This window comes from Xenopus laevis, chromosome 3S, assembly GCF_017654675.1.
Source record: "Xenopus laevis strain J_2021 chromosome 3S, Xenopus_laevis_v10.1, whole genome shotgun sequence".
NCBI classification, from domain to species: Eukaryota; Metazoa; Chordata; class Amphibia; order Anura; family Pipidae; genus Xenopus; species Xenopus laevis.
In genome coordinates this window covers 16343682-16368820 of record NC_054376.1, presented here as the reverse complement: position 1 = coordinate 16368820, position 25139 = coordinate 16343682, and the positions used below count along the sequence as shown (strand labels likewise).

Genomic DNA, 25139 nt, shown 5'->3' with positions numbered 1-25139 from the left:
ATATTTTTGCACCTAGGGGCATTAATGAAGCAATTAACTATACATGTTTCTTATGAATTGATGTCTAATATCTGCCTTCTGTTTTTTGCAGTGAAAGAGAAGGAGAACATTATTGAAAAATTATTTGATTGAGAGGTATAAGATAGAGTCTTTCCTTCTCCACAGTTAGTAAGTATTATGTTAACTATTAATTCAGTTATTGGAAATAATTAACAAAATGTTATGTGTATACCAGATCTGTTTTCACTTTAAATCAATAGTGATGGATTCAAGTGAATTGACTTTATTTTGAACTTTATTTTATTTTTTTGAAAACATTTTTTGAAAATTCTTTCTCATATTTTTTGAGCATATTTTTGCCCAATGTTTGGACTCAAGGATCAAAGCTTGGGGACTTGGTGTTACACTGGAGCTGTTATGTCACTACTATTGGAATTGTTGAATGTTAATTATATACAATGTACCATTGCTAGCAATATAGGGGTTGCACCCTAGATGGCACTATAAATATTGCTATATTAGCAATGTTGGCATCTGTGGTGGGTTATCACTTGAGGAAGGGCAGTTGTTGTCCTGTGACTGGCTAGCGCACACAATTATCCAGTAGTGCCCACCTGAGCAGTTATTGTGTGGCACAAGACCAAGCTATGGCTGGAGAATGAAAGAAATACAGTAATGCAGTGATGACACCTGGGAGAAGAGTTAAACAAAGCTCCAATACAAACTCCATTTTAAAAATGTCAGGAGAGAATGTTGTTCCTTCTCCATTTCTATCTTTGCATCAGCATATTCACAAAAGAGTCTTTATTTTGCCAAAAAAATGAAAATGGGAAGTTGGATTATGTTTGTCAATATGGAGACTGTTTTAATACCACTTTTACTCCACAAAAAATGCTTCCTTCACTTTAGTGGATTCCCCCAAGGACTCCACTCGCACCATATTTCCAAGCAAGCATTATAAATTAGACTAGCCTCACTTTTATTACCATGTACAATCTTACACACTTATATCCATCTAATTTTTTTTTTATTTGATGATTTGATTTATGGCTTCTTCATGCCCAATCAGTAGTAAAAGTCTGCAAATCACTGCCCTATGCAAAGCCGCAAGACATCACCTATTTTCATAGACCCTGCAGCTGGCAGCAGAAGTTGTAGAAAATGGAAAATGTACCACTGCAATTGTAATAGTAGCTTGTGTTACTACTTAGGCTACCTCAATGAATGTGACTGCCAGAAATCTCATGAAAGTTTGCCTTCTCTTGGCCTGCATATACAGACAGCCATGTGGGTAATAGGTTACTTACAAATCACCCATTTGCATTCCAGCTTTTGGGGTGGTTGTAATTCTTTCTGGGGGTGAAATATCATTTGCTGCCCACCTAAAATGTGGCCGGGGGTGGTTTCAATAATAATTAGTGAAGCATTTGAGTGTTAAAGATTAACTCCCAGCCCTTAGATGTGTTTTCCATTCATTTAAGTATATTTTTGAAAGCATCACACCAGTCACTTAAACACGATCATTCTGTGTAGGCGTGCCATGTAAGGCAACGGAGTAATTCAAGGGGAAATATATCTATCTATATATCATATATATGGAGTATTTATCGACAAAATAATCAAGAGAAAAACGCAAATCTACATATTATGAAAATTTCCAGAAAATAATACAAATCTACATATTGTGAAAATTTCCAGAAAATAATATTTATTTGTATGCCAAGCTTCTGTTAGTTACATAAACTGCCAATCGAAGAGTTAGAGATCTGCATATATTATTTTTATTTATTTATTTTTTTTACTTCAATAGCTGCCATTTTACAATGAAATCAACAGAGTACACAACAATCACAGAGAAGAACAGATAAAATACTTTAATATCCACAAACCAGATGAATACAAAGATCCTAATTTTTTTGGTGGGGGGATGAATAAAACACACACCTATTGAATACAGCAGACATATTTGCATGGCATACATCAGTTCTTAAAGGAATAACAATTCTCCATGTATGCCTTGTTAATTAGGATGCCTCATGCTGCCTGTTGTTGATTTACAACCATTCTGCTATAGTGGCACTAAAATTGATTGGTCAAGCCAATAAAGGGCCTAGTCGAAGCCTGTATATGGTGCATTAATGGGGTCATCTGTTATCTGGAATGGGTAATCAGGACATCTTTAGCCAACATACTTTTTACTAATTGTTTTGCTATCTATGAATAAATCTAATGAGTGATCAGTGCTCGTTGCGTACTTTATATACAGTTAAGGGCAGAGTCAGATTGGGCCGGTGGGCCCCGGCCCTGATGGGCCCTGCCAGTCCAGACCTGCTCCCTTGGCTGACCAGCTGTTGTGCCACACTGTGGCGTTTTTTCGTGCATGCATGCGCAAAGAGTTTCGAGGTTGGGAGGAGGCCCCCGGGGACTAACAGGAGGGCCCCAAGGCTCCAGTTCGACCCTGGTTATGGGATGTATTTGGAATGCCTGGTAGCATGAAGGTTCATCCAAGTTACAAGTTGATTATCCCTGAGATGCATACAAGACATCTTTTGCACAGGTTAAAAAAGAATCAGCAACAGCAGTACAACAAACATACAAAGTTGTTCATTTAGACATGCTGGTAATTAAACAGGTTTTAAGATATAAACGTAATTTATATTTTTTTCTATAAAAAGCTTATTCATGCTGCACCCTATTGGAATGATGAATATATGGTACAGGGAAGTGAAAAGAATGTGGCTATTCCACAACCATCATTAATGGCCTGTAGCACAAATTACAGTTCTGTTGCAACCCCAATTTTAATCAGCTTAATCTGCAATAACTGTTAAATAGGATTACATTTGGTTCAGCTGACAAATTTAATTTGATGAAATTGATACCATGTTATAGGAGATAATGGAATGTCTCTTGAGCTGGCCATAGGCGCAAAGATCCGATCGTACAAATCAAGGATTTTCGGACCGTGTGTGGAGAGTCCCGACATTTTTCATCCCACGGAGATTGGTTGTTTGGTCGATTGGCCAGGTTAAAAGATTTCTGTCGGCTGCCGATAATTTCTCTGCTCGTATTGCCGTTCATACGATTTTCAGTGGGAGACTGTCCCCAGCTTTGTCGGACATTACTTTCGTACGATTGCTGTCAGGGGCAGACCATCGGCTGATCTGTTGTTTTACTACTTTATTTGATCTGAATGGTTAGTGGCAGGTCAGGAGATGGGGAATTCCAATCATTCAAGCATTCGAATGATCGGATCTTTGCATCTATGGCCAGCTTTACTTGCCAATTTAGAAGCCCAATTTGTTGACAGGTACAAGAGCCAGTATTTGAAGATTTGGTCTTTTAAGAGCGTACACTGTTTTAGTTACTTGCAGGTATGTTTGCTACCTTGTCTTTGTCAATCATAAAATATCAGTTAAAAGAAAGGTTCTGCATTATTCAAATGGTGGTAGTTCAAGTCTAGTATACTGAATGTGTTTTCTTTCCAAGTGACCTTACTATATGTCAGCTACTTGTATGGCCTGCATGTTCCTCCAAGTCAGAACAAAGAGTCAGTAGAATAATGTCATGTCAGTAAAACCCAAGCCTATTTGGTTGTGTGAATTTATCAGCAGAAATCCTGAGAATTGTTCCAGTGGTATGACTTTAATGCTACCTGATTGTCCCCACACAGTCACGTGTAGAGAGGGAACCTCGTTATTAGCTTAATATCTGCTGTGCCTTGAATGCTGCTGAAGTCTTCCAAGAGCAATATAAAGCGACATGTTTTCCTTGCCATCACTAATCAATTGATACCAGTGTGTAGGCTAACAAAACTGATAATTATTTCCCTTGAAGAGCGGCTGATTATCACGTTTGTTTTCCATACATTCCTGAACTTGATCTTCAGTGATGTTGGCATAGTCCTTAAAAAGAAAGCACAAACATTAAAACATAACTCTTTTGCACCAGAACTCAGAACTACTACCCATGTTTATTTTTTTTTTATGTATTTGCTCACAAAATGACATTTATTTTAACATTATCCAAAAGTGGTTGGCTGCTGGAGATAGGCAGTTGATGGTAAGCAATAAATAGCAATTTTGCCTGTTTAAATGTTATCATAGTGAAGATCGTTCACCTAATCTGCCCAGCCACATACATTTGTCAATGTTCAAATTCAAATTGTTGCCATGATTTGAAATTTCTTGCACAAAAATTCAACAAATTCAAATTATATTTTCAAAAACGTAAAATATTTGGTTTGTATTAATCTCACAAAAATGAAAAATAAAAACCTCAAATCTAAAACTTGGCCATCTAAAAGCTTGCAAGTTCATGTAGAAGTCGCTGGTAGTTGTCGTAGGCAAAATTTTTGATCGTTTAAGATTTTATGAGTTTTTTAAGCTTATAAACTCACAAATTTTAGTTTTTTTGAGCTTGAAACTGACAAATTCTAGGTATTTAATTTTTTTACACTATTGTATTGAATCAAGTTTTTTATATTCAGATTCTTTAATAAATAAAGTTTTTTTTAAGAAAAAAAGTTTATTCAAAGTATAAAAGAACTTTAATACCTCGCAAATAAAAATTTTTGATAAATAAGCCCAATAATCAACCAACATATTTACCCTGAAAATCACAAAATTAAGTCCCTCCTCACCTGATTGTTAAGGAGATTCATTTGCTTGCTGATGAGTCCGCTGATTTGATTAAAAGTTGGACGGTGAGTTGGCTCCAAATCCCAACAAGTCTTCATGATGTGATATCTAAAATTAACCAAACATTTCTCATGACTTAATCCTGTATATCTAATTCTGTAAACCAGGATTTGACAACCTGTTTTATCCTAATACTGTTGGATTAATAGGTTCTAAAAGTTGTATCTGAACAAATTTAGGAGAGTTAACCATGCCCAGCTGTATAGCACAGTCTTCTGAAAGTGGGTGGAAAGTGGATGCCTGTTGGGTACCCCGATGCAGACGCTAACAATAAAAAATTCTTGCAAACTTACATTTCCAATGGAGCATAATCAGGACAGTCCATCTTGTACCCTTCTTTGATCATCTTGTAAAACTTGCGATTTACCACAATGCCAGGATAGGGACTTCTTCCTAAAGCCCCCAAAACATTTAGATTAAATAATCAAAAATGTGTAACTGAAAGCACTTAGAATTACTAAAGTTAAAAAAAAACCTGAAATCTTTGAATTTTTTTTTCTTTTTTTGTGTAAGTAGGAGCTCTGTCATGGTTGAGGTTCTATCTGTTATTATCACAGGAAATGTAGACTTAGGGGGTTATTTACTATTTTTTTATAAAATCTGACTTTTAAAAAAATCACGAATTTGTCGTAATTTATTAAACCTGAGGATGGAAAAGTCAGAATCTGAAAATCCTCCATCTCAGACCTGACAAGGTTGCATATAATGGGAGAAGTCCCAATGATTTTTTTTTTTATGTGCGTTGGGTTTCATGCTATACCCCGAAGTTTTCAGAGTTTTCTGAAACTGAAAAAATCGTGAAAATCAGATTTTTTTTCCCAAAAAGCAAATTTTCGGGAAAATGTAATAATAAATACCGTATATACTCGAGTATAAGCCGATCCGAGTATAAGCCGAGGTACCTAATTTTACCTACGAAAACTGGGAAAACTTATTGACTCTAGTATAAGCCTACACAAAAAACGCTCACCTGTTACTCCATCAACCTTTTCAGGTATCTGGTGCTAAACAGCATACAAGGCCCCCTGCGAAGAGCCAGTAATATTGCAACAAAGTCCAAAGTAGCTGTAGCACACAATTCAGTTTTGTCAATGCAAAAAGTGACTTTTATAGGCTCATTGCAAACTTCAAAAACATGGCAACGTTTCGAGCCGCACAGGGCCCTTTCTCAAGCCTAGACACAACTAGTATAAGCCTAGACACAACTACAGCCCTGTCTCCCAGCAGCGCACCTTCCGCCAAAGAGACTCCCCCAGCGATCGACCGGACTTCTTTGCAAAGTTGATGGTGACAGAGAATTGTGCAGAGAGTGCTGTGTGTCATAAAACCATCACTGATCTTTCGTATAACCAACAGATGGCGCTGTGTGATATTGCCATCACTGTTAATCCTTTATTCAACCAACAGATGGCGCTGTGTGATATTGCAGTTACTGTTATTCTTTGATATAACCAACAGATGGCGCTGTGTGATATTGCAGTCACTGTTATTCTTTGATATAACCAACAGATGGTGCTGTGTGATATTGCAGTCACTGTTATTCTTTGATACAACCAACAGATGGCGCTGTGTGATATTGCAGTCACTGTTATTCTTTGATACAACCAACAGATGGCGCTGTGTGATATTGCAGTTACTGTTATTCTTTGATACAACCAACAGATGGCGCTGTGTGATATTGCAGTTACTGTTATTCTTTGATATAACCAACAGATGGCGCTGTGTGATATTGCAGTCACTGTTATTCTTTGATACAACCAACAGATGGCGCTGTGTGATATTGCAGTCACTGTTATTCTTTGATATAACCAACAGAGGGCGCACTGTTATTCTTTCATAAAACCAACAGAGGGCATTGTGGGATATTGCAGTCTCTCCCCAAGTTAACTGTTGGTATAGGAATGAATAAAAGTGACTGCAATCTCGGCTACTGATCCCGCTGACCCGAGTATAAGCCGAGGTAGACTTTTTCAGCACATTTTGGATGCTGAAAAACTCGGCTTATACTCGAGTATATACGGTAAGCGTAAAAAACCTGAGCGGATTTGATTGGAGTTTGTAGCAGAAAATACTGAGATAAATTCCGACATTGATAAAAAAAACCCTATAGTGTTAGAGGTTTAAGCCAAAGTGTCAAGGATAATAAAGCACTGCAAGGGCTTTTTTATGCAGGGAACTCCCCAACTTTGAGCTTGGAAACACATAGGTCAGTCTTTGTGGGATTGTTTGCCCACAATATTGTCTACCACCTTAAAGTCCATGTCATAACATATGGTTTCTAAACCCAGAGAAGATCATCCAAGTGTAAATTTGATTTTGAAATTATTAGGGATGCACCATATCCACTATGTTCGATTCAGCGGAACCCCCTAATCCTTCACAAGAGATTTGGCCGAATACTGAACCGAATCCAAATCCTACTTTGCATATGCAAATTACGGGTGGGAAGGGGAAAACATTTTTTACTTCCATGTTTCATGACAAAAAGTCACGTGATTTCCCTCCACGCCCCTAATTTGCATACGCAAATTAGGAATCGGTACGGCCAGGCGGAAAGATTAGGCCGAATCCGAATCATGCTGAAAAAGACCGAATCCTGGCTGAATCTCCAACCGAAGGTAAGGATACACTGGCACACGAGGTATAATGCAATGCAGGGTGACCCCTTGCTTATTTATTTGTGCGGACGTGCAACGTTTCGGGGCGAGCCCCTTTCTCAAGCATAACAACGTGACCAAGTGCACACCATATAACAAGGAAACAATTAAAATAATTAACATACACAATAGAGAGCACCACCCTTAAGCCCTCCCATCATCTGTGTGATCCGAATCCACCTTCATATGGCTATCTTAAAAAATGTCAAGCCAAAGTGATGGGAGGGCTTAAGGGTCGTTGCACGTCCGCACAAATAAATAAGCAAGGGGTCACCCTGCATTGCATTATACCTCGTGTGCCAGTGTATCCTTACCTGAAGTATTTGTCTGGGGATTGCCGCACCCTCTACGTTGTGCACCGGGGCTTCTTATACAAAATTGAGGAGTGTGCTCTGCTTCATCCTTGTTCCAGTTGAATCTCCAACCGAAACCTGGATTCGGTGCATCCCGAGAAATTATGTAGCTGCTAGCTGGCATGCATATTTGAATATATTAACTTCTGACAGTACTGTAATTCTTTCTTTAGTTTATATAAAGCTAAGGTTAAAGGATTAAAGTGAATAATAGTGCCTACACAGTGTTCCATTATCAGGTCAACTCACCAAGTGAGAACATCTCCCACAGCAGGATTCCATAGGACCACACATCACTTTGTACAGTGTAGACACAGTCAAAGATGCTTTCAGGGGCCATCCATTTAACTGGCAGACGAGCCTAGAATTACCGGAAAATAAAGTTTCTGTATATGGACAGTTATCTTTATTCCCCACCTTTAAAATAGCAGAAAACTTTCTGACAAAGATGAATTTTCAGTATTAGGCAAAGTTGAAGGAAGAACAACAAAAGCTGTAACATTCCAGTATACTTACATTGCCTTTAACAACATAATTCGAATCATTTTCTATATCCCTGGCCAAACCAAAGTCACAGATTTTGACAACACGTCCATGGGAGACCAGAACATTCCTGGCAGCAACATCACGGTGAATACACTGCACCCAACAAAACAGTGTATTGATTAGAATAAAGAATTTTTACCATAGAGCTTTAACTGAAAGAGTAGATGTCATTATCTTACATTTTTGGCTGCCAAAAAGGACATTCCCTGGGCTACTTGAAATGAAAAACTCAGAAGGTCGTAAAGGTCTACGGGCAAGATGTCATCAGTGTCTTTTTCGTCAATGAGGGAATCACCTGGAGGAAACAAAATCCTCTTAGATGTGACCTATTCATCTGAAAGTGCAAATTTTCAGACGTAGATTGATTTTAAGGCAAACTTAAGTCCCTATTGAGAGGGGGAAGCCAGGAGCATAAAATAAATGTTGGGTCCACAGTATTCATTTTTAAAGCAGGCTAAAACCCTTTAACAAATCTTTATTGAAATACATACTTTGACTTGAGAGGAAGGAGGCCGGTTTCATTTCAACATAACTATCAGTGCCCTTGCTCAGGAAGCCACTGTCACTGAAAAGTAAATAAAGTGTGGATTATTATATATCTAGTTAATCCTATATGCCTCACTTGGATATTTGGTTATGCCCAAGGAACTGCATTAACTACTTTGTTTCTTTGTATCATGCTATGAATAATCCAACAACAGCAAGCTTGATTTTAATGATTTTCATCTACAGTTATCGCTTGCTTTCATTTTATTTACTTTTAATATATTTTGTAAGGCTGGTGTACTTTAGTTTTTTACTCCCTAATTGGTTTTCTATGGTAATTAACTGGATTTCTGTTTTTTTGGTACCATGCTTTGCATTGGGGAGGTTTTTTTTAGGGATTGTACTGCTTACACGCTTGTTAGTTTTTTCACTGAGGAATATCACTATAATGTGTTTGTTTATTAAAATCAGTTACTCTAACTGAGCCTGTTGAGTGCGGTATTGTTTTGCTATATATATATATATATATATATATATATATATATATATATATATATATATATATATATATATATATATATATATATATATATATATATATATATATATATATATATATATATATATATATATATATATACACACACAAAACTGGAGCACTCATCTAAATAATGGCAATCGCCTGGGTGCAGTATTCAAAGAAATATGTAGACCAAATGTTGTACAAAAAACCGCACTACCAGGTCTTTTCAAGGTGCAAAAAAGGAAAAATATTTATTTCGACGTTTCGGCTTCTATACTAAAGCCTTTCTCATGAGAAAGGCTTTAGTATAGAAGCCGAAACGTCGAAATAAATATTTTTCCTTTTTTGCACCTTGAAAAGACCTGGTAGTGCGGTTTTTTGTACAACATTTGGTCTATATATATATATACATACATATATATATACATATACATATAATATTATATATATACGTTTTTCAGGGGGCCAGAAAACAATTTAACTCGGCAGTGGATCAGAGACTTACTTAAATTCATTGGAATACGATCGGCAAATTTGACCCATTTCGTTTCGCCAAAAATTTGCCGTATATGGGCGGCAAAAATTGTTTGTCGCGTGTGTAATTTTTTTGATGCGCTTCTTTTTATTTTGACGCACAACGCCATACAAGTCTATGTGCGTAATTTTTTGGCAAAACAAGGCGAAAAAATTCACCCATCCCTAGTCCTTAACTAATTTCCTAACCTAACTGAGAGATATTTGGCAGATTCCCAGCCAAACATTGGTTGGACAAGCCATCAGCTTGCTAACATACAGTTGTGTTCAGAATAAAATAATAGCAGTCTGACATCACTAACCTGATCAATCACTGTTTTTGGTAGAAATTATATTTCTACATGGCGTATACTTTACTAGTATGTGTAGTAGAGTAATAGAAAACCAACAGTCATGACATGAAATGTAACCCTAAAAAAAGGTGCCTTTATTCAAACACAGAAAAGATCTTTCACAACTATTAGTTGAGGTCTGACTGATGTCAGAACAACAAACAAAATTTTGAGAGAAAGAAAAACAAACCCCACCAATAGTTATGATTCTAAAGTTGTCCAAAAAATTCTAAAAAGTGATGTACCCCACTTATTTAATGACAGTAGTTCCTATAGAATTGTAATAAGATTTTAAAGTGCCAGTGCCGCTATAAATTCATCCATAAATAGAAAAATTCATTATTTAAGTAAAGTGCAGTGCAATAATTTCGAATATTAGACCCAAAAAAATAAATTGATTGATTTAAAAAAAAATTTTTTAAAAATGACCAAACATGGTAGTGGGTTAAAAAATGCATGAATTGAAGTAACTGCAGCAGCACTCTGTTCTGTGATAAATGATATTTATTCGTGCATCGATGCACGAATAAATATCATTTATCACAGAACAGAGTGCTGCTGCAGTTACTTCAATCCATGTGTGAGAACCTTTTGCAGAGAGGAGACAGCGTGCACCTGTGACTTCAAACAGTGATTGGTGTGAGTGTGGCTCTTTATCTTTGAATTGAGTTAAAAAATGCAGTCACAATCCAAAGAATTAGATGGTAGAAATTGGAAAGAATAGATGGTGGAGTTGTCCCGTAAACTAGCTACCTGATTTTTTCTAGAGCATGGGACACCACAAAGATAAGGCAGGACAGGGTAACCGGGCTGTGGCCTTGGTATTTAGCTTGCCCTAGATGTTTACAAGAGGCTAGGTAACCCTAAAAAGCCACAAACCGTCGGCCCCTTAGAATAGAAGGAAGATTACAAGAGGTTGTATAGGGTAAGAGAGGATTTGACCCAAAGCTTTCTTGCCCCCACTTCCGTTGAAAGAACCCAGCCAGACTATTATTGATAGATCGATTTTACAAAAAGATTCAATTTGAGCACAAGAGGATAGAGATGTCGCGAACTGTTCGCCGGCGAACTTGTTCGCGCGAACATCGGGTGTTCGCGCTCGCCGGAAGTTCGCGAACGTCGCGCGACGTTCGCCATTTTGGGTTCGCCATTGTTGGCGCTTTTTTTTGCCCTCTCACCCCAGACCAGCAGGTACATGGCAGCCAATCAGGAAGCTCTCCCCTGGACCACTCCCCTTCCCTATAAAAACCGAAGCCCTGCAGCGTTTTTTCACTCTGCCTGTGTGTGCTGAAGAGATAGTGTAGGGAGAGAGCTGCTGCCTGTTAGTGATTTCAGGGACAGTTGAAAGTTTGCTGGCTAGTAATCGTTTTGATACTGCTCTGTTATTGGAGGGACAGAAGTCTGCAGGGGTTTGAGGGACATTTAAGCTTAGGTAGCTTTGCTGGCTAGTAATCTACCTTCTACTGCAGTGCTCTGTATGTAGCTGCAGTGGGCAGCTGTCTGCTTTATCTCATCTGCTGACTGCGCAATACGTATCCTTGTAAGACTGCTTTACTTTTTTTTTGTTCTCTACTACTACTGACTCTACTACATATAAGCCAGTGCTTAGTCAGCATGTTGGAGGGACTGTGTGCTAATCTCTCTCTAGTATTCAGCACCAATTTATTTTTTTTTTTTTAATATTCATTTTTTATTTTACTTTTTTATTTACTACCGCTGTAGTAGTGTATAAGTGACCTTTTGCATTATTGCCCTGTAGGCAATTGCACACTGGTTTCTCAATCGCCTCGATGCTAGTGTGCACACCTTTCACATTTCTTCTTAATATCCATATATTTATCCGTCTCCAGTTAAACCTGGTTCACTTTTTTTCAAGCAGCCATATATATTTTACGTAATCGTATCCACCCTGTATTTAGGTATACGTTGCCTTGTAGGCATTATTTGCACACTGTTTTCTTCAACCCGCCATCGAGCTGTGTGACCTTGTTCCATTCTGTCTAAATATCCATAATATTACCGTCTCCAGAAAAAACACCGGAGTCACTTTTTTCAAGCAGCATCATATATTTTACGTAATCCGTATCCACCGCTGTAGTAGTGTATACGTTGACCTTGTAGGCATTATTTGCACACTGTTTTCTTCAACCCGCCATCTAGCTGTGTGACCTTGTTCACATTCTGTCTAAATATCCATAATATTACCGTCTCCAGAAAAAACACCGGAGTGACTTTTTTCAAGCAGCCATAATATATTTTACGTAATCCGTATCCACCGCTGTAGTAGTGTATACGTTGACCTTGTAGGCATTATTTGCACAGTGTTTTCTTCAACCCGCCATCTAGCTGTGTGACCTTGTTCACATTCTGTCTAAATATCCATAATATTACCGTCTCCAGAAAAAACACCGGAGTGACTTTTTTCAAGCAGCCATAATATATTTTACGTAATCCGTATCCACCGCTGTAGTAGTGTATACGTTGACCTTGTAGGCATTATTTGCACACTGTTTTCTTCAACCCGCCATCTAGCTGTGTGACCTTGTTCACATTCTGTCTAAATATCCATAATATTACCGTCTCCAGAAAAAACACCGGAGTGACTTTTTTCAAGCAGCCATAATATATTTTACGTAATCCGTATCCACCGCTGTAGTAGTGTATACGTTGACCTTGTAGGCATTATTTGCACACTGTTTTCTTCAACCCGCCATCTAGCTGTGTGAGCTTGTTCACATTTTGTCTAAATATTGATAATATTATCGTCTCTAGAAAAACCACTTGAGTTACTTTTTTTCAAGCAGCATTCATATATTTTACGTAATCCGTATCCACCGCTGTAGTAGTGTATACGTTGACCTTGTAGGCATTATTTGCACACTGTTTTCTTCAACCCGCCATCTAGCTGTGTGACCTTGTTCACATTCTGTCTAAATATCCATAATATTACCGTCTCCAGAAAAAACACCGGAGTGACTTTTTTCAAGCAGCCATAATATATTTTACGTAATCCGTATCCACCGCTGTAGTAGTGTATACGTTGACCTTGTAGGCATTATTTGCACAGTGTTTTCTTCAACCCGCCATCTAGCTGTGTGACCTTGTTCACATTCTGTCTAAATATCCATAATATTACCGTCTCCAGAAAAAACACCGGAGTGACTTTTTTCAAGCAGCCATAATATATTTTACGTAATCCGTATCCACCGCTGTAGTAGTGTATACGTTGACCTTGTAGGCATTATTTGCACAGTGTTTTCTTCAACCCGCCATCTAGCTGTGTGACCTTGTTCACATTCTGTCTAAATATCCATAATATTACCGTCTCCAGAAAAAACACCGGAGTGACTTTTTTCAAGCAGCCATAATATATTTTACGTAATCCGTATCCACCGCTGTAGTAGTGTATACGTTGACCTTGTAGGCATTATTTGCACACTGTTTTCTTCAACCCGCCATCTAGCTGTGTGACCTTGTTCACATTTTGTCTAAATATTGATAATATTATCATCTCTAGAAAAACCACTTGAGTTACTTTTTTTCAAGCAGCATTCATATATTTTACGTAATCCGTATCCACCGCTGTAGTAGTGTATACGTTGACCTTGTAGGCATTATTTGCACACTGTTTTCTTCAACCCGCCATCTAGCTGTGTGTATTATCGTTTCCAGAAAAACCAACTGAGTTTTTGTTGTTGTTGTTGTTTTTTTAAAAATAATGCCAGGCAAAGGCAGGCCGCCACGCAGAGGCCGTGCTAGGGGCCGTGCTGCTATGCAATCCTGTGGCCCTAGCAAATTGCCCAGTTTTAAAAAGCCAATGACCCTGAACTCCCAAAATGCTGAAGAGGTAGTTGACTGGCTTACACAGCACACCCCATCCTCTACCGTTTCTAACTTTACCACAACATCCTCCTCATCCTCCACTGCTATGGCCACCCCACGTAACACTTCCTCCACCACCGGTGCCCCTTCTTCACTGGGGTCAGAGGAGTTATTTTCCCATGAGTTTCTTGAACTGAGTAATGCGCAACCATTATTGCCAGAAGAAGATGAAGGAGATGAGGACCTTACACCAGATTTAATTCTGGCAGAGAACACGATAGAGATGGACATAATGAGTGATGAGGAGGAGGTCCCCGCTGCTGCTTCCTTCTGTGATGTGTCAGAAGAAATTGATGCATCTGAGGAGAATGATGATGAGGAGATTGATGTTTTGTGGGTGCCTAGTAGAAGAGAGCAAGAGGAGGGTAGTTCAGATGGAGAGACGGAGAGTCAGAGAGGCAGTAGGAGAATAAGACTTAGAAGAAGCAGGGAGGACAGCCCGCAGGGATCAGTAGGGCAACAACATGTATCGGCACCTGTGTTCAGCCGGCCAACGCACCCGCCATTGCCGCCAATGCCGCCAACTTCTACTGTTACCGCCAGATCGCACACTTCCAAAAAGTCAGCAGTGTGGGATTTTTTTAATGTGTGTGCCTCTGACAAAAGCATTGTAATTTGCAATGAGTGCAGTCAGAAACTGAGCCTTGGTAAGCCCAACAGCCACATAGGTACAACTTCTATGCGAAGGCACATGAGCGGCAAGCACAAAGCACTTTGGGAGCAACACCTCAAAGGCAACAGGCAAACTAAAAGCCACACTCCTTCTGGTCCAGCATCTTACTGCTCTACCTCTGCTCTCCTTGACCCGTCTGAACCACCCTCCACTCCGCCTTCCACCTTGACCACCTGTTCCCATTCCCAGTCATCTGCCACCAGCCAAGTTTCTGTGAAGGCCATGTTTGAGCGTAAGAAGCCAATGTCTGACTGTCACCCCCTTGCCCGGCGTCTGACAGCTGGCTTGTCTGCACTCTTAGCCCGCCAGCTTTTACCATACCAGCTGGTGGACTCTGAGGCCTTCCGCAAATTTGTAGCAATTGGGACACCGCAGTGGAAGGTACCCAGCCGCAATTTTTTTTCTAAAAAGGGAATACCACACCTGTACCAACATGTGCAGAGCCAAGTTACCGCATCTCTGTCACTTAGTGTTGGGCCAAAGGTCCATATGACTACTGACGCATGGTCCTCCAAGCATGGTCAGGGCAGGTATGTCACCTACACTGCCCACTGGGTGAACTTGGTAATGGCTGGGAAGCAGGGAATGGGTAGCTCAACAACAACAGTGGAGTTGGTGTCACCGCCACGGATTGCACGCGGTTCTGCCACCACCTCTACTCCTCCATCGCTCTCTACCTCGTCTTCTTCTTCTTCTTACTCTGCTGCTGGGTCCTCCTTCTCCTCCTCCACACCTGTGCACCCCCAGCTCCCCCTAGGCTATTCGACGTGCCAGGTACGCCGTTGTCACGCTGTCTTGGGGATGACGTGCCTGGAAAGCAAAAACCATACCGGATCTGTACTCCTGTCATCTCTGCAGTCACAGGCCGATCGGTGGCTGACCCCACACCAACTGCAGATCGGAAAAGTGGTGTGTGACAATGGAAGCAATCTGTTGGCAGCGTTGAGACTAGGCAATTTAACACATGTGCCCTGCATGGCACATGTGTTAAATTTAATAGTCCAACGTTTTGTCTCCAAGTACCCAGGATTCCAGGACGTTCTCACCCAGTCCAGAAAGGTGTCGGCCCATTTCAGACGTTCCTACACAGCCATGGCACGCCTTGCTGACATTCAGCAGCGCTACAACATGCCAGTCAGGCGTTTGATTTCTGACAGCCAGACTCGCTGGAATTCAACGCTCCTTATGTTGGAACGTCTGCTGCAACAACAAAGGGCCGTCAACGAGTACCTTTTTGAACTGGGTGGTAGGACTGGATCTGCACAGCTGGGGATTTTTTTCCCCCGTTACTGGGTGCTTATGCGCGATGCCTGCAGGCTCATGCGACCTTTTGAAGAGGTGACAAATATGGTCAGTCGCACCGAAGGCACCATCAGCGACCTAATACCCTTCGCTTTCTTCCTGGAGCGTGCCGTGCGACGAGTGACAGATGAGGCTGTAGACCAGCGTGACGAGGAGCTGGAAGCGCACGATTTCTGGTCGGAATCACCAGAACGAACCCAGGCACCTGCTGCAACGCAGGGAGAGGTGCCAGAAGTGGAGTCAGAGGAGGAAGGTGGCTTTGTGGAGGAGGAGGAGGAGGACCAACAGGAGCAGGCTTCCCAGGGGGCTAGTGGTGACCTTTTGGGGACCCCTGGTCTTGTACGTGGCTGGGGGGAGGAGACCGTGGATGATGCAGTCCTTGATAATGAGGAAGCAGAGATGGATAGCTCTGCATCCAACCTTGTGAGAATGGGGTCTTTCATGCTGTCATGCCTGTTGAAGGACCCCCGTATCAAGAGGCTTAAGGAGAAGGACCTGTACTGGGTCGCAACGCTACTAGACCCTCGGTACAAGCATAAAGTGTCAGAAATGTTACCAACATACGTACCACAAGTCCGAAAAGATGCGGCATTTACAAACCAGCCTGCAAAACATGTTGTACAATGCTTTTAAGGGTGATGTCACTTCAGGAACTCATCAACATTCCAGGGGCAGAGGTGCCAGTAATCCTGCCACGAGCACACCTGCAAGGACAAAGCCCTTTGGCCAGTCTGTAACGTCAGACATGCAAATGTTTTTCTGTCCAAGGCAGCGCCACAACCCTTCTGGATCCACCCTCAAAGAACGCCTCGACCGGCAGGTAGCGGACTACCTGGCATTAACTGCTGATATCGACACTCTGAGGAGCGATGAACCCCTGGACTACTGGGTGTGCAGGCTTGATCTGTGGCCAGAGCTGTCACAATTTGCCATGAACCTCTTGTCTTGCCCAGCCTCAAGTGTGCTCTCAGAAAGGACCTTCAGTGCAGCAGGAGGGATTGTAACTGAGAAGAGAACTCGCCTAGGTCACAAAAGTGTCGATTACCTGACCTTTATTAAAATGAATGAGGGGTGGATCTCGGAGGGTTACTGCACGCCGGAAGACTTGTTCTGACTTCTATGCAGCTGTCCTTCTCTTCAAGCCTCATGACTCCACACACAGCTGTCCTTTAGCGTCCTCCTCCTCCCTCCGCCACCGTTACAAACTAGGGTGCAAACCCTACTGGTTTAATTTTTTCTGGCCTCTGTGCTTCAGTGGCTGCAACCAAAAAAACTGGGCAAACAATGTCTACAAGGTCAACGTATGGCAAAAAATTACTATTTTCAGCATTTATATGGCATATTTTTTCTGGCAACTGTGCTTCAGTGGCTGCGTCCAAAAAAATGCATATTTTCTGCATTTATATGGCATAATTTTTCTGGCCTCTGTGCTTCAGTGGCTGCAACCAAAAAAATGCATATTTTCAGCATTTATATGGCATAATTTTTCTGGCCTCTGTGCTTCAGTGGCTGCAACCAAAAAAATTTATATTTTCAGCATTTATATGGCATAATTTTTCTGGCAACTGTGCTTCAGTGGCTGCGACCAAAAAATGCATATTTTCAGCATTTATATGGCATCATTTTTCTGGCCTCTGTGCTTCAGTGGCTGCAACCAAAAAAATTTATATTTTCAGCATTTATATGGCATAATTTTTCTGGCCTCTGTGCTTCAGTGGCTGCAACCAAAAAAATGCATATTTTCAGCATTTATATGGCATAATTTTTCTGGCAACTGTGCTTCAGTGGCTGCGACCAAAGAAATGACTATTTTCAGCATTTATATGGCATATTTTTTCTGGCCTCTGTGCTTCAGTGGCTGCGGCCAAAAAAACTGGGCAAACAATGCCTACAAGGTCAACGACGTTGACATTGTAGGCATTGTTTGCCCAGTTTTTTTGGCCGCAGCCACTGAAGCACAGAGGCCAGAAAAATATGCCATATAAATGCTGAAAATAGTCATTTTTTGCCATACGTTGACTCAACGTATATGGCAAAAAATGACTATTTTCAGCATTTATATGGCATATTTTTTCTGGCAACTGTGCTTCAGTGGCTGCGACCAAAAAAACTGGGCAAACAATGCCTACAAGGTCAACGTATGGCAAAAAATGACTATTTTCAGCATTTATATGGCATATTTTTTCTGGCAACTGTGCTTCAGTGGCTGCAACCAAAAAAACTGGGCAAACAATGTCTACAAGGTCAACGTATGGCGAAAAATGACTATTTTCAGCATTTATATGGCATATTTTTTCTGGCAACTGTGCTTCAGTGGCTGCAACCAAAAAAACTGGGCAAACAATGTCTACAAGGTCAACGTATGGCGAAAAATGACTATTTTCAGCATTTATATGGCATATTTTTTATGGCAACTGTGCTTCAGTGGCTGCGTCCAAAAAAACTGGGCAAACAATGCCTACAAGGTCAACGTATGGCAGTTGTTTAAAGAGAACAGTAGATTACTAGCCAGCAAAGCTACCTAAGCTAAAATGTCCCTCAAATCCCTGCAGACTTCTGTCCCTCCAATACAGAGCAGTATCAAGCAGATTACTAGCCAGCAAACTTACTATCATCTGTCCCTGAAATCACTAACAGCTCTCCCCCTACACTATCTCTTCCAAGCACACACAGGCAGATTTTTCAGATACATTTTTGCCCTTGATCCCCCTCTGGCATGCCACTGTCCAGGTCGTTGCACCCTTTAAACAACTTTAAAATCATTTTTCTGGCCAGAAATGTCTTTTCTAGATGTTAAAGTTCGCCTTCCCATTGAAGTCTATGGGGTTCGCGAACCGTTCGCGAACCGCTCGCGTTTTTGCGCAAGTTCGCGAATATGTTCGCGAACTTTTTTTCCGACGTTCGCTACATCCCTAATGGTAAATGAAGGCAGAGCAGCTTAAGTAACCATTACAATACTTTACTTGAGTCTCTGTAGCACTGTAGAAAATTCTGTATCATTAAAGGAACAGTAATACCAAAAAATGAAGGTGTTTTAAAGTAATGAAAGTATAATGTAGTGTTGCCCTGCACTGGTAAAACTGATCTGTTTGCTTCAAAAACACTACTATAGTTCATATAAACAAGCTGCTGCTTAGCAATGGCAGAAATTGAAAAAAGGCTATAGGGCACAGGTTAAATAGTGGATTACAGATAAAATGATGTTCTACAGAGCTTATCTGCTGTGTAGCTGCCCCCATTGCTACACAGCAGTTTATTTATATAAACAATAGTAGTGTTTCAGGAGAGCTCAGAATTACGGAAAGGCACAGTACCTTATAAAGGCTCACCTTGAATGAAAAATATTATTATGCACTACAATCCACTCCTAAATTTTCATTAAGCAACACCCATAAATATTTATGTACACACACACACACACAAATTAAAAAGTTTTCCAGATTAAACAACTGATTTATAAATTTGTATACAGAATAATATATTGAGTATTTTATGCATATAACACAATTAGGGGAGGGTAAACATATTCACACATAATCTGTTTTATAGTGAAGTTAAAACATTTTAACATAAGCGGCAATCCGGGGAGATTAGTCAGACAAGTCTCCTCTTCTTCGGGCGACTAATCTCCCCAAACTGCCTTTCCGCCGGCTGGACTGAAAATCGCCGGTGGGATGGCACTCTGAGCGCTTTGTTTTACGAAGTTTCCTTGAAGCAGAGGAGAATTGTCACCGGGCAACTAATCACTCTGAATTGCAGCAAGCGTCTCTGCCCTTAAGGGTTAGTCCACACGAGGAGATTCGGGGGGATTTTTTCACCTGGCGACTAATCGCCTCGTCTTCTGAGCGACAATCTCCCCGAACTGCCTCAGCGTGTTTACCATAGGCTACAATGAAACGTCACCTGCGCTAAAGCAAACGCGGCAATTCCGTGAGACAACTTTGGGCGACTATTGAAAACGCATCACCGCGTGTGCTTTAGCGCAGGCGACTTTTCATTGTAGCCTATGGGAAAACACGCTGAGGCAGTTCGGGGAGATTGTCGCTCAGAAGACGACAAAATCTCCCCGAATCTCCTCGTGTGGACTAACTCTAAACAGTTCATACAGTTGTTTGATGATTGTGGTAAAACAGTTTATTCAGATGACTGACTGAAGAGCATGAAACAGTTCGTAGATCTTAGAATTAGTGATGGGTGAATCTGTCCCATTTCGCTCTACCAAATAATTTGCAAAACTCTGCAAAAATTTGCGAAACAGCGAAAATGTGCGAAACGCATTGAAGTCAATGGCGTCAGAATAATACTGTAGCTCGTCAATTTTTGTCGTGAGCTACAATTTTTTAACCGCCGACTATTTTATCCAAATTCATTAAAGTCAATGGGCGTCCAATGAATTTTGATGCACGTCAATTTTTATGCGCACAGCGTTTTTTTTTATTTTGGCAGATTTTTCGCCAGTGATTTTTCAACGCAGTTTCACGAATCTGTTTATGTGTTGGCTTATGAACCAAGTTAGAGCAATACATGTAAACTACTGAGTGGAAATTTAAAAGATTTCAAAATAAGGGCAAAATAAGACAATCCATGCACATGGCTCATTTACAAGCAGTTCATTCTGATAATGCGCTGGTTATGATCAGTATAAAGGAGTTTATAGAGATAAATGATGGGTAGCATTAAAGAGAGAGAGTACCTCTCTCCAGGGTGGATATTTCCTCTCCCTTTTCAAACAAATGCCATGTTCCAGCTAATTTCACTGAGTAAATATAAAAGGATAACCTAAACTTAAGATCATAAATATGCAGCAGTGTCTCTAGCATAAAGGCTCACTTTGTACTGAATTTTAGTTTTTGAGGCTTTTGTCCAAAGGATTTAGGTTTAGTTTCCTGTTCTCTACTTGCACTGCATTTTATTTTTGTGTCCTGCTCCTCTCTACTCTTGGGCGCAAATTCACTAAGAATCGAAGTTGCGCCAGGCGCAACTTCGCCGCTCTTCGCCGCACTTCGCCAGGCGAATTTTCGCCAGCGCTCCGCAAATTCACTAAAATGCGAAGTTGCGTACAGGAGTAGCGTAAGTTTGCGAAGTTGCGCTAGCGTTGATTCGCTATATAAAGCGAAGTTGCGCTAGCGAAGGCTAATTTGCATATGGCGCGAAATTCAAATTTCAATGGAGGAACACGTATCTGCACTACAAATGCCTAGAAAACCTTCAAATCTGCAAATAAAAATTTTATTTTGCCCTACACATGTGCCCACTGTCTAGGTAAGTTGCCATGAGTCAGGAAAAGTAGGGGGGAGGAAGGGGAGCCCCAAAAAAATTTCGATCTTTTTCAGCCTATCAGCCATCATGTAGAAAACACGCCAGCGTTTTTTGGGACTTAGAAAAAATTTTGACTTTTTTTGAAACAATCCCTATCTACTCTATTGCGCTTTGCCAGGTCTGAGGTGGTGAAGGAAGTCTAGCGTAAAAGGTAGCGTTCGCTACACTGCGCAAGTTAGTGAATTTGCGTAGTTTCGTCGCTAGCGAAGATTCGCCTGGCGTAAGGTTGCGAAGTAACACTAGTGAAACTACGCCAGCGTTCGTTAGTGAATTTGCGCAGTAGCGAAAATGGCCAACGCTAGCGAATTAACGCTAGCGTTCGGCGCTTCGCGCTTTAGTGAATTTGCCCCTTGGACTTCGATTTGCTATCACTCCGTTTTTCTTTTCTGCCTCACACCTGTGATACACCAGAAGCTCTCTTGCCGAGAACCTGCAACCTGTCCTTTCATGATGTCAAATCTATTGATGTCTAGTGTTGAAATAAAAGCAGAAAGTCAAAGGAACAATTTCAAGACATATACTTGCCCCCTTTTCTTGCTTTAACCACTAATGTTCTCCCTGTCTTACATTATTCAAAATGTTGCCTCATTTGGCAGCCCTTTGATGGCACATGGAGGAGTATTTATTAAAATATAAACTACATGGAAGGAAGGCACTGCACTCTAAAAAGCCTGCACTCTAGACCAGTGATCCCCAACCAGTGGCTCATGAGCAACATGTTGCTCACCAACCCCTTGGATTTTGCTCCCAGTGAACTCAAAGCAGGTGCTATTTCTGAATTCCTGGCTTGGTTACATAAAAACCATGTGTAATGCCAAACTGAGCCTCTACCAATATCCAATCACAACTCATATTTTGCACCTCCAGGAACTTTTTGCATGTTTATGTTGCCGTCCAACTTCTGTTACATTTAAATGTGGCTCATGGGTATAAAAAGTTTGGGGACCCCTGTGCTAGACCAACTAGAAGTTGTAGTTTTAGCTAGAATGCACCAGGCTTGAGATCTTAAAGATTATGATATTTATTGACTGGCTAATCATACTAGAGCAGAGTGAGGGTATGTTTACATAATCAAGCAACAGCTCATATAAGCTTTACACAACCAACACAGACATACCTGCTGGTACTTGTAATACAGGAAGGCTGACAACACAATAAATATTCCTGCTAGTATCATAGATGATGTCACCAATGGTGTAAATATTGTGTTTTCCTTGGTTTTCTCAGTAGCTGTGAATTGGCAACATAAATGAACATCAGTGACAAAAACAATGATGGCTCAAGGCTATAGATAACCATACACTATGCACAAAGTTCATGAGTACCATGAATACAGATCCATAGAAGCCAGGAGTGCATTAGCCTTGCACTTCCCAAACTGGCACTCTGAGGCTAGAAGCGGTAAATCCACAAGAGATGGGCTTTGGGAATTCTATAGGAAACATATTTAGGTCATCTGAAATGTAGTGTTTCTCAACTATGGTCCCAAACGCCCACTGGCACAAACCTCCATGATTCGAAATCTAAGTACTGTACATATTCTTAAGGACAAAAACAATTGTTGCTTCTTCTCGTTTGAGACTCCTTGAAAGAGTTTGGCAGGGGTTCCCTATAAATTGGTGTTTGTTGAGTTGCTAAAATTGGTACTTTTGAATTTTGTACACACAACCCCATATTAGCAGAATGGCAGTCCAGCCACAAATCACTCTAAAATTCTTTCTCTGCTATCGAATTTTCTTAGTGATCACATTTCCAACTTACGTAGCGTCTTTGGTATTTCTTTTTTCTCAGAGTTCTCTCCTACAGAGTTAGAAGCCTTGCATTCAATAGATGTGATGTTCTGTGCAACTGTTAAATTACTTGCTACTGTTGTCTCATTGATAATGATGTAATTTGTCATAGGTGGTTTTGTATTTTCCAAGCAATTTCTGGAAAAAAGACAATAATTATATTAGTGTTATTACTGATAAACTCTGCTATCCAAGGTTGGGGCCACCTAGAATGTGAACCACTGTCTTCTGTTGCATATACCCTTGTCTTACAAACAATGGTTCTCTTTCCTCCAACTAACACCAGTAACATCCTGGAAGTATCCATCATAGCTAACAATTCCACTATCACCCCCTCTCCCCAGGTCCGGTGCCTTGGGGTTATCATAGATTCTGCCCTGTCATTCATTCCTCATATCCAGTCACTTATTAAATCCACTTCCACCTAAGGAACATATCCAAAATACGATCATTTATCACCCAAGATGCTGCCAAAATTCTTATTCACTCTCTCGTCATGTCACGTCTAGACTACTGTAACTCTCTTTTAATTGGCCTTCCCCTCCAGATACTGTCACCTCTCCAGTCCATAATGAACACTGCTGCGAGGCTCATACACCTCAGCAACCGTTCCTCCTCTGCCACGCCATTCTGTCAATCCCGGCACTGGCTTCCGCTACCTTTCAGAATCAAATTCAAATTAATGACCCTGACATTCAAAGCACTTCATAACTCTGCCCCACCCTACATCTCTTAAATCATCTCTATATACTCACCCAACCACTTACTACGCTCCTCTACTGACCTGCTACTCAACTCTTCTCTCATTACCTCCTCACATGCTTGCATTCAAGACTTTGCAAGGGCTGAACCCCTCCTCTGGAACTCTCTCCCACGGTCTGTCCGACTTTCTCCCAACCTTTCTGCTTTCAAGAAATCTCTTAAAACGCACTTTTTTCGAGAAGCCTACCCTCACTCTGCTTAACTACCAAATGCAATACCACATACAGTACCACATTTCTCACCCACTTAATTCGATCTTGCCCACTCCCACACCTTGTGTATTACTCCCTTCCCTTTAGAGTGTATGCTCTTTTGCATAGGGCCTTCCTCACGTTTTGTACCGGTATTGATTGTGATGTATGTAACTCCATATGTTCTATGTATATATATAATAATAATACAATGGGTATTATCAAACATGGAGACAAAGTCACAAAAAAACTTGATTGAAGTATGAATAAATATAATATATGTATATATATATATATGTGTGTGTGTGTGTATATATATATATATATATATACACATATAATATGATTTTAAAAAATATATATATTATATATATATATATAAATAAATAAATATATATATATATATATATATATATATATATATATACTGTATATATAATTAGAAATGTTATATTTACATATTGCACATACTGTATAATGTGCAAGGTTCATTAGCTCTATAACAGTAATGACCCATGGTTTATACAGCAGCTGTGGAGGCATATTGAATAGCATTTCTATCCTAAACCTTACAGGAATGCTGCAGAGGCCTAGTGATTTTTAGGCCTAGAGGGACCAGGACAGAAATATCTGGGTTGCTGCACCTTGTACCTGCCACATGGGCAGCCCCTGGCCCTGTTGCTCAGCAGCAGGTTAGGTAATATCGTGGCCCCAGTGGTGTTTAAAAAGGGCCACAAATATGATGGGGTGACCATTTACTTGTATAGGGATGGCAGATATTAAAGTACCATCACAGAAAATATATGACTGCAGCCATAAACTGGCTACAGAAGTAACACTTCCCAGAGTAACCAGGAAAAGTCTTGCCTACTATGCGTTCTACTGTATAAACACAGGGTTCCCAAATAAAGTCACTGAAATCACCTGTACCTGTCCTTGAGTGATTTTCTGCTTTGAAAAAGGAATAATTAATTGTTTAAAAATATCGGTAATTAAGAACATTCCTAAATCTTGTTTGACCTGATGAATTGAATTCTAGAGAAAAAAACACCACCCTTCCCATCTTTCTATGTGTTTTTCTTTCTTCCC

At 40.4% G+C, this 25139-nt stretch overlaps 1 protein-coding gene across 1 annotated transcript in view; it reads right to left on the bottom strand.

The window, feature by feature from the left end:
• Nucleotides 1-1691: 1691 nt before the first annotated feature.
• LOC101243554 (macrophage colony-stimulating factor 1 receptor) overlaps nucleotides 1692-25139 on the bottom strand; it is a 56720-nt gene continuing 33272 nt past the window's right edge. Inside the window, exons 9-17 of the mRNA XM_041589024.1 lie at nucleotides 23069-23235; nucleotides 22425-22537; nucleotides 8748-8844; nucleotides 8436-8551; nucleotides 8227-8349; nucleotides 7960-8071; nucleotides 4994-5093; nucleotides 4643-4748; nucleotides 1692-3905 (exon numbers count right to left, since the gene is read on the bottom strand). Of these exons, the coding sequence (XP_041444958.1) occupies nucleotides 3807-3905; nucleotides 4643-4748; nucleotides 4994-5093; nucleotides 7960-8071; nucleotides 8227-8349; nucleotides 8436-8551; nucleotides 8748-8844; nucleotides 22425-22537; nucleotides 23069-23235 (1033 nt within the window). The 3' untranslated portion in view covers nucleotides 1692-3806. The remainder of the gene's footprint in view (nucleotides 3906-4642; nucleotides 4749-4993; nucleotides 5094-7959; nucleotides 8072-8226; nucleotides 8350-8435; nucleotides 8552-8747; nucleotides 8845-22424; nucleotides 22538-23068; nucleotides 23236-25139) is intronic.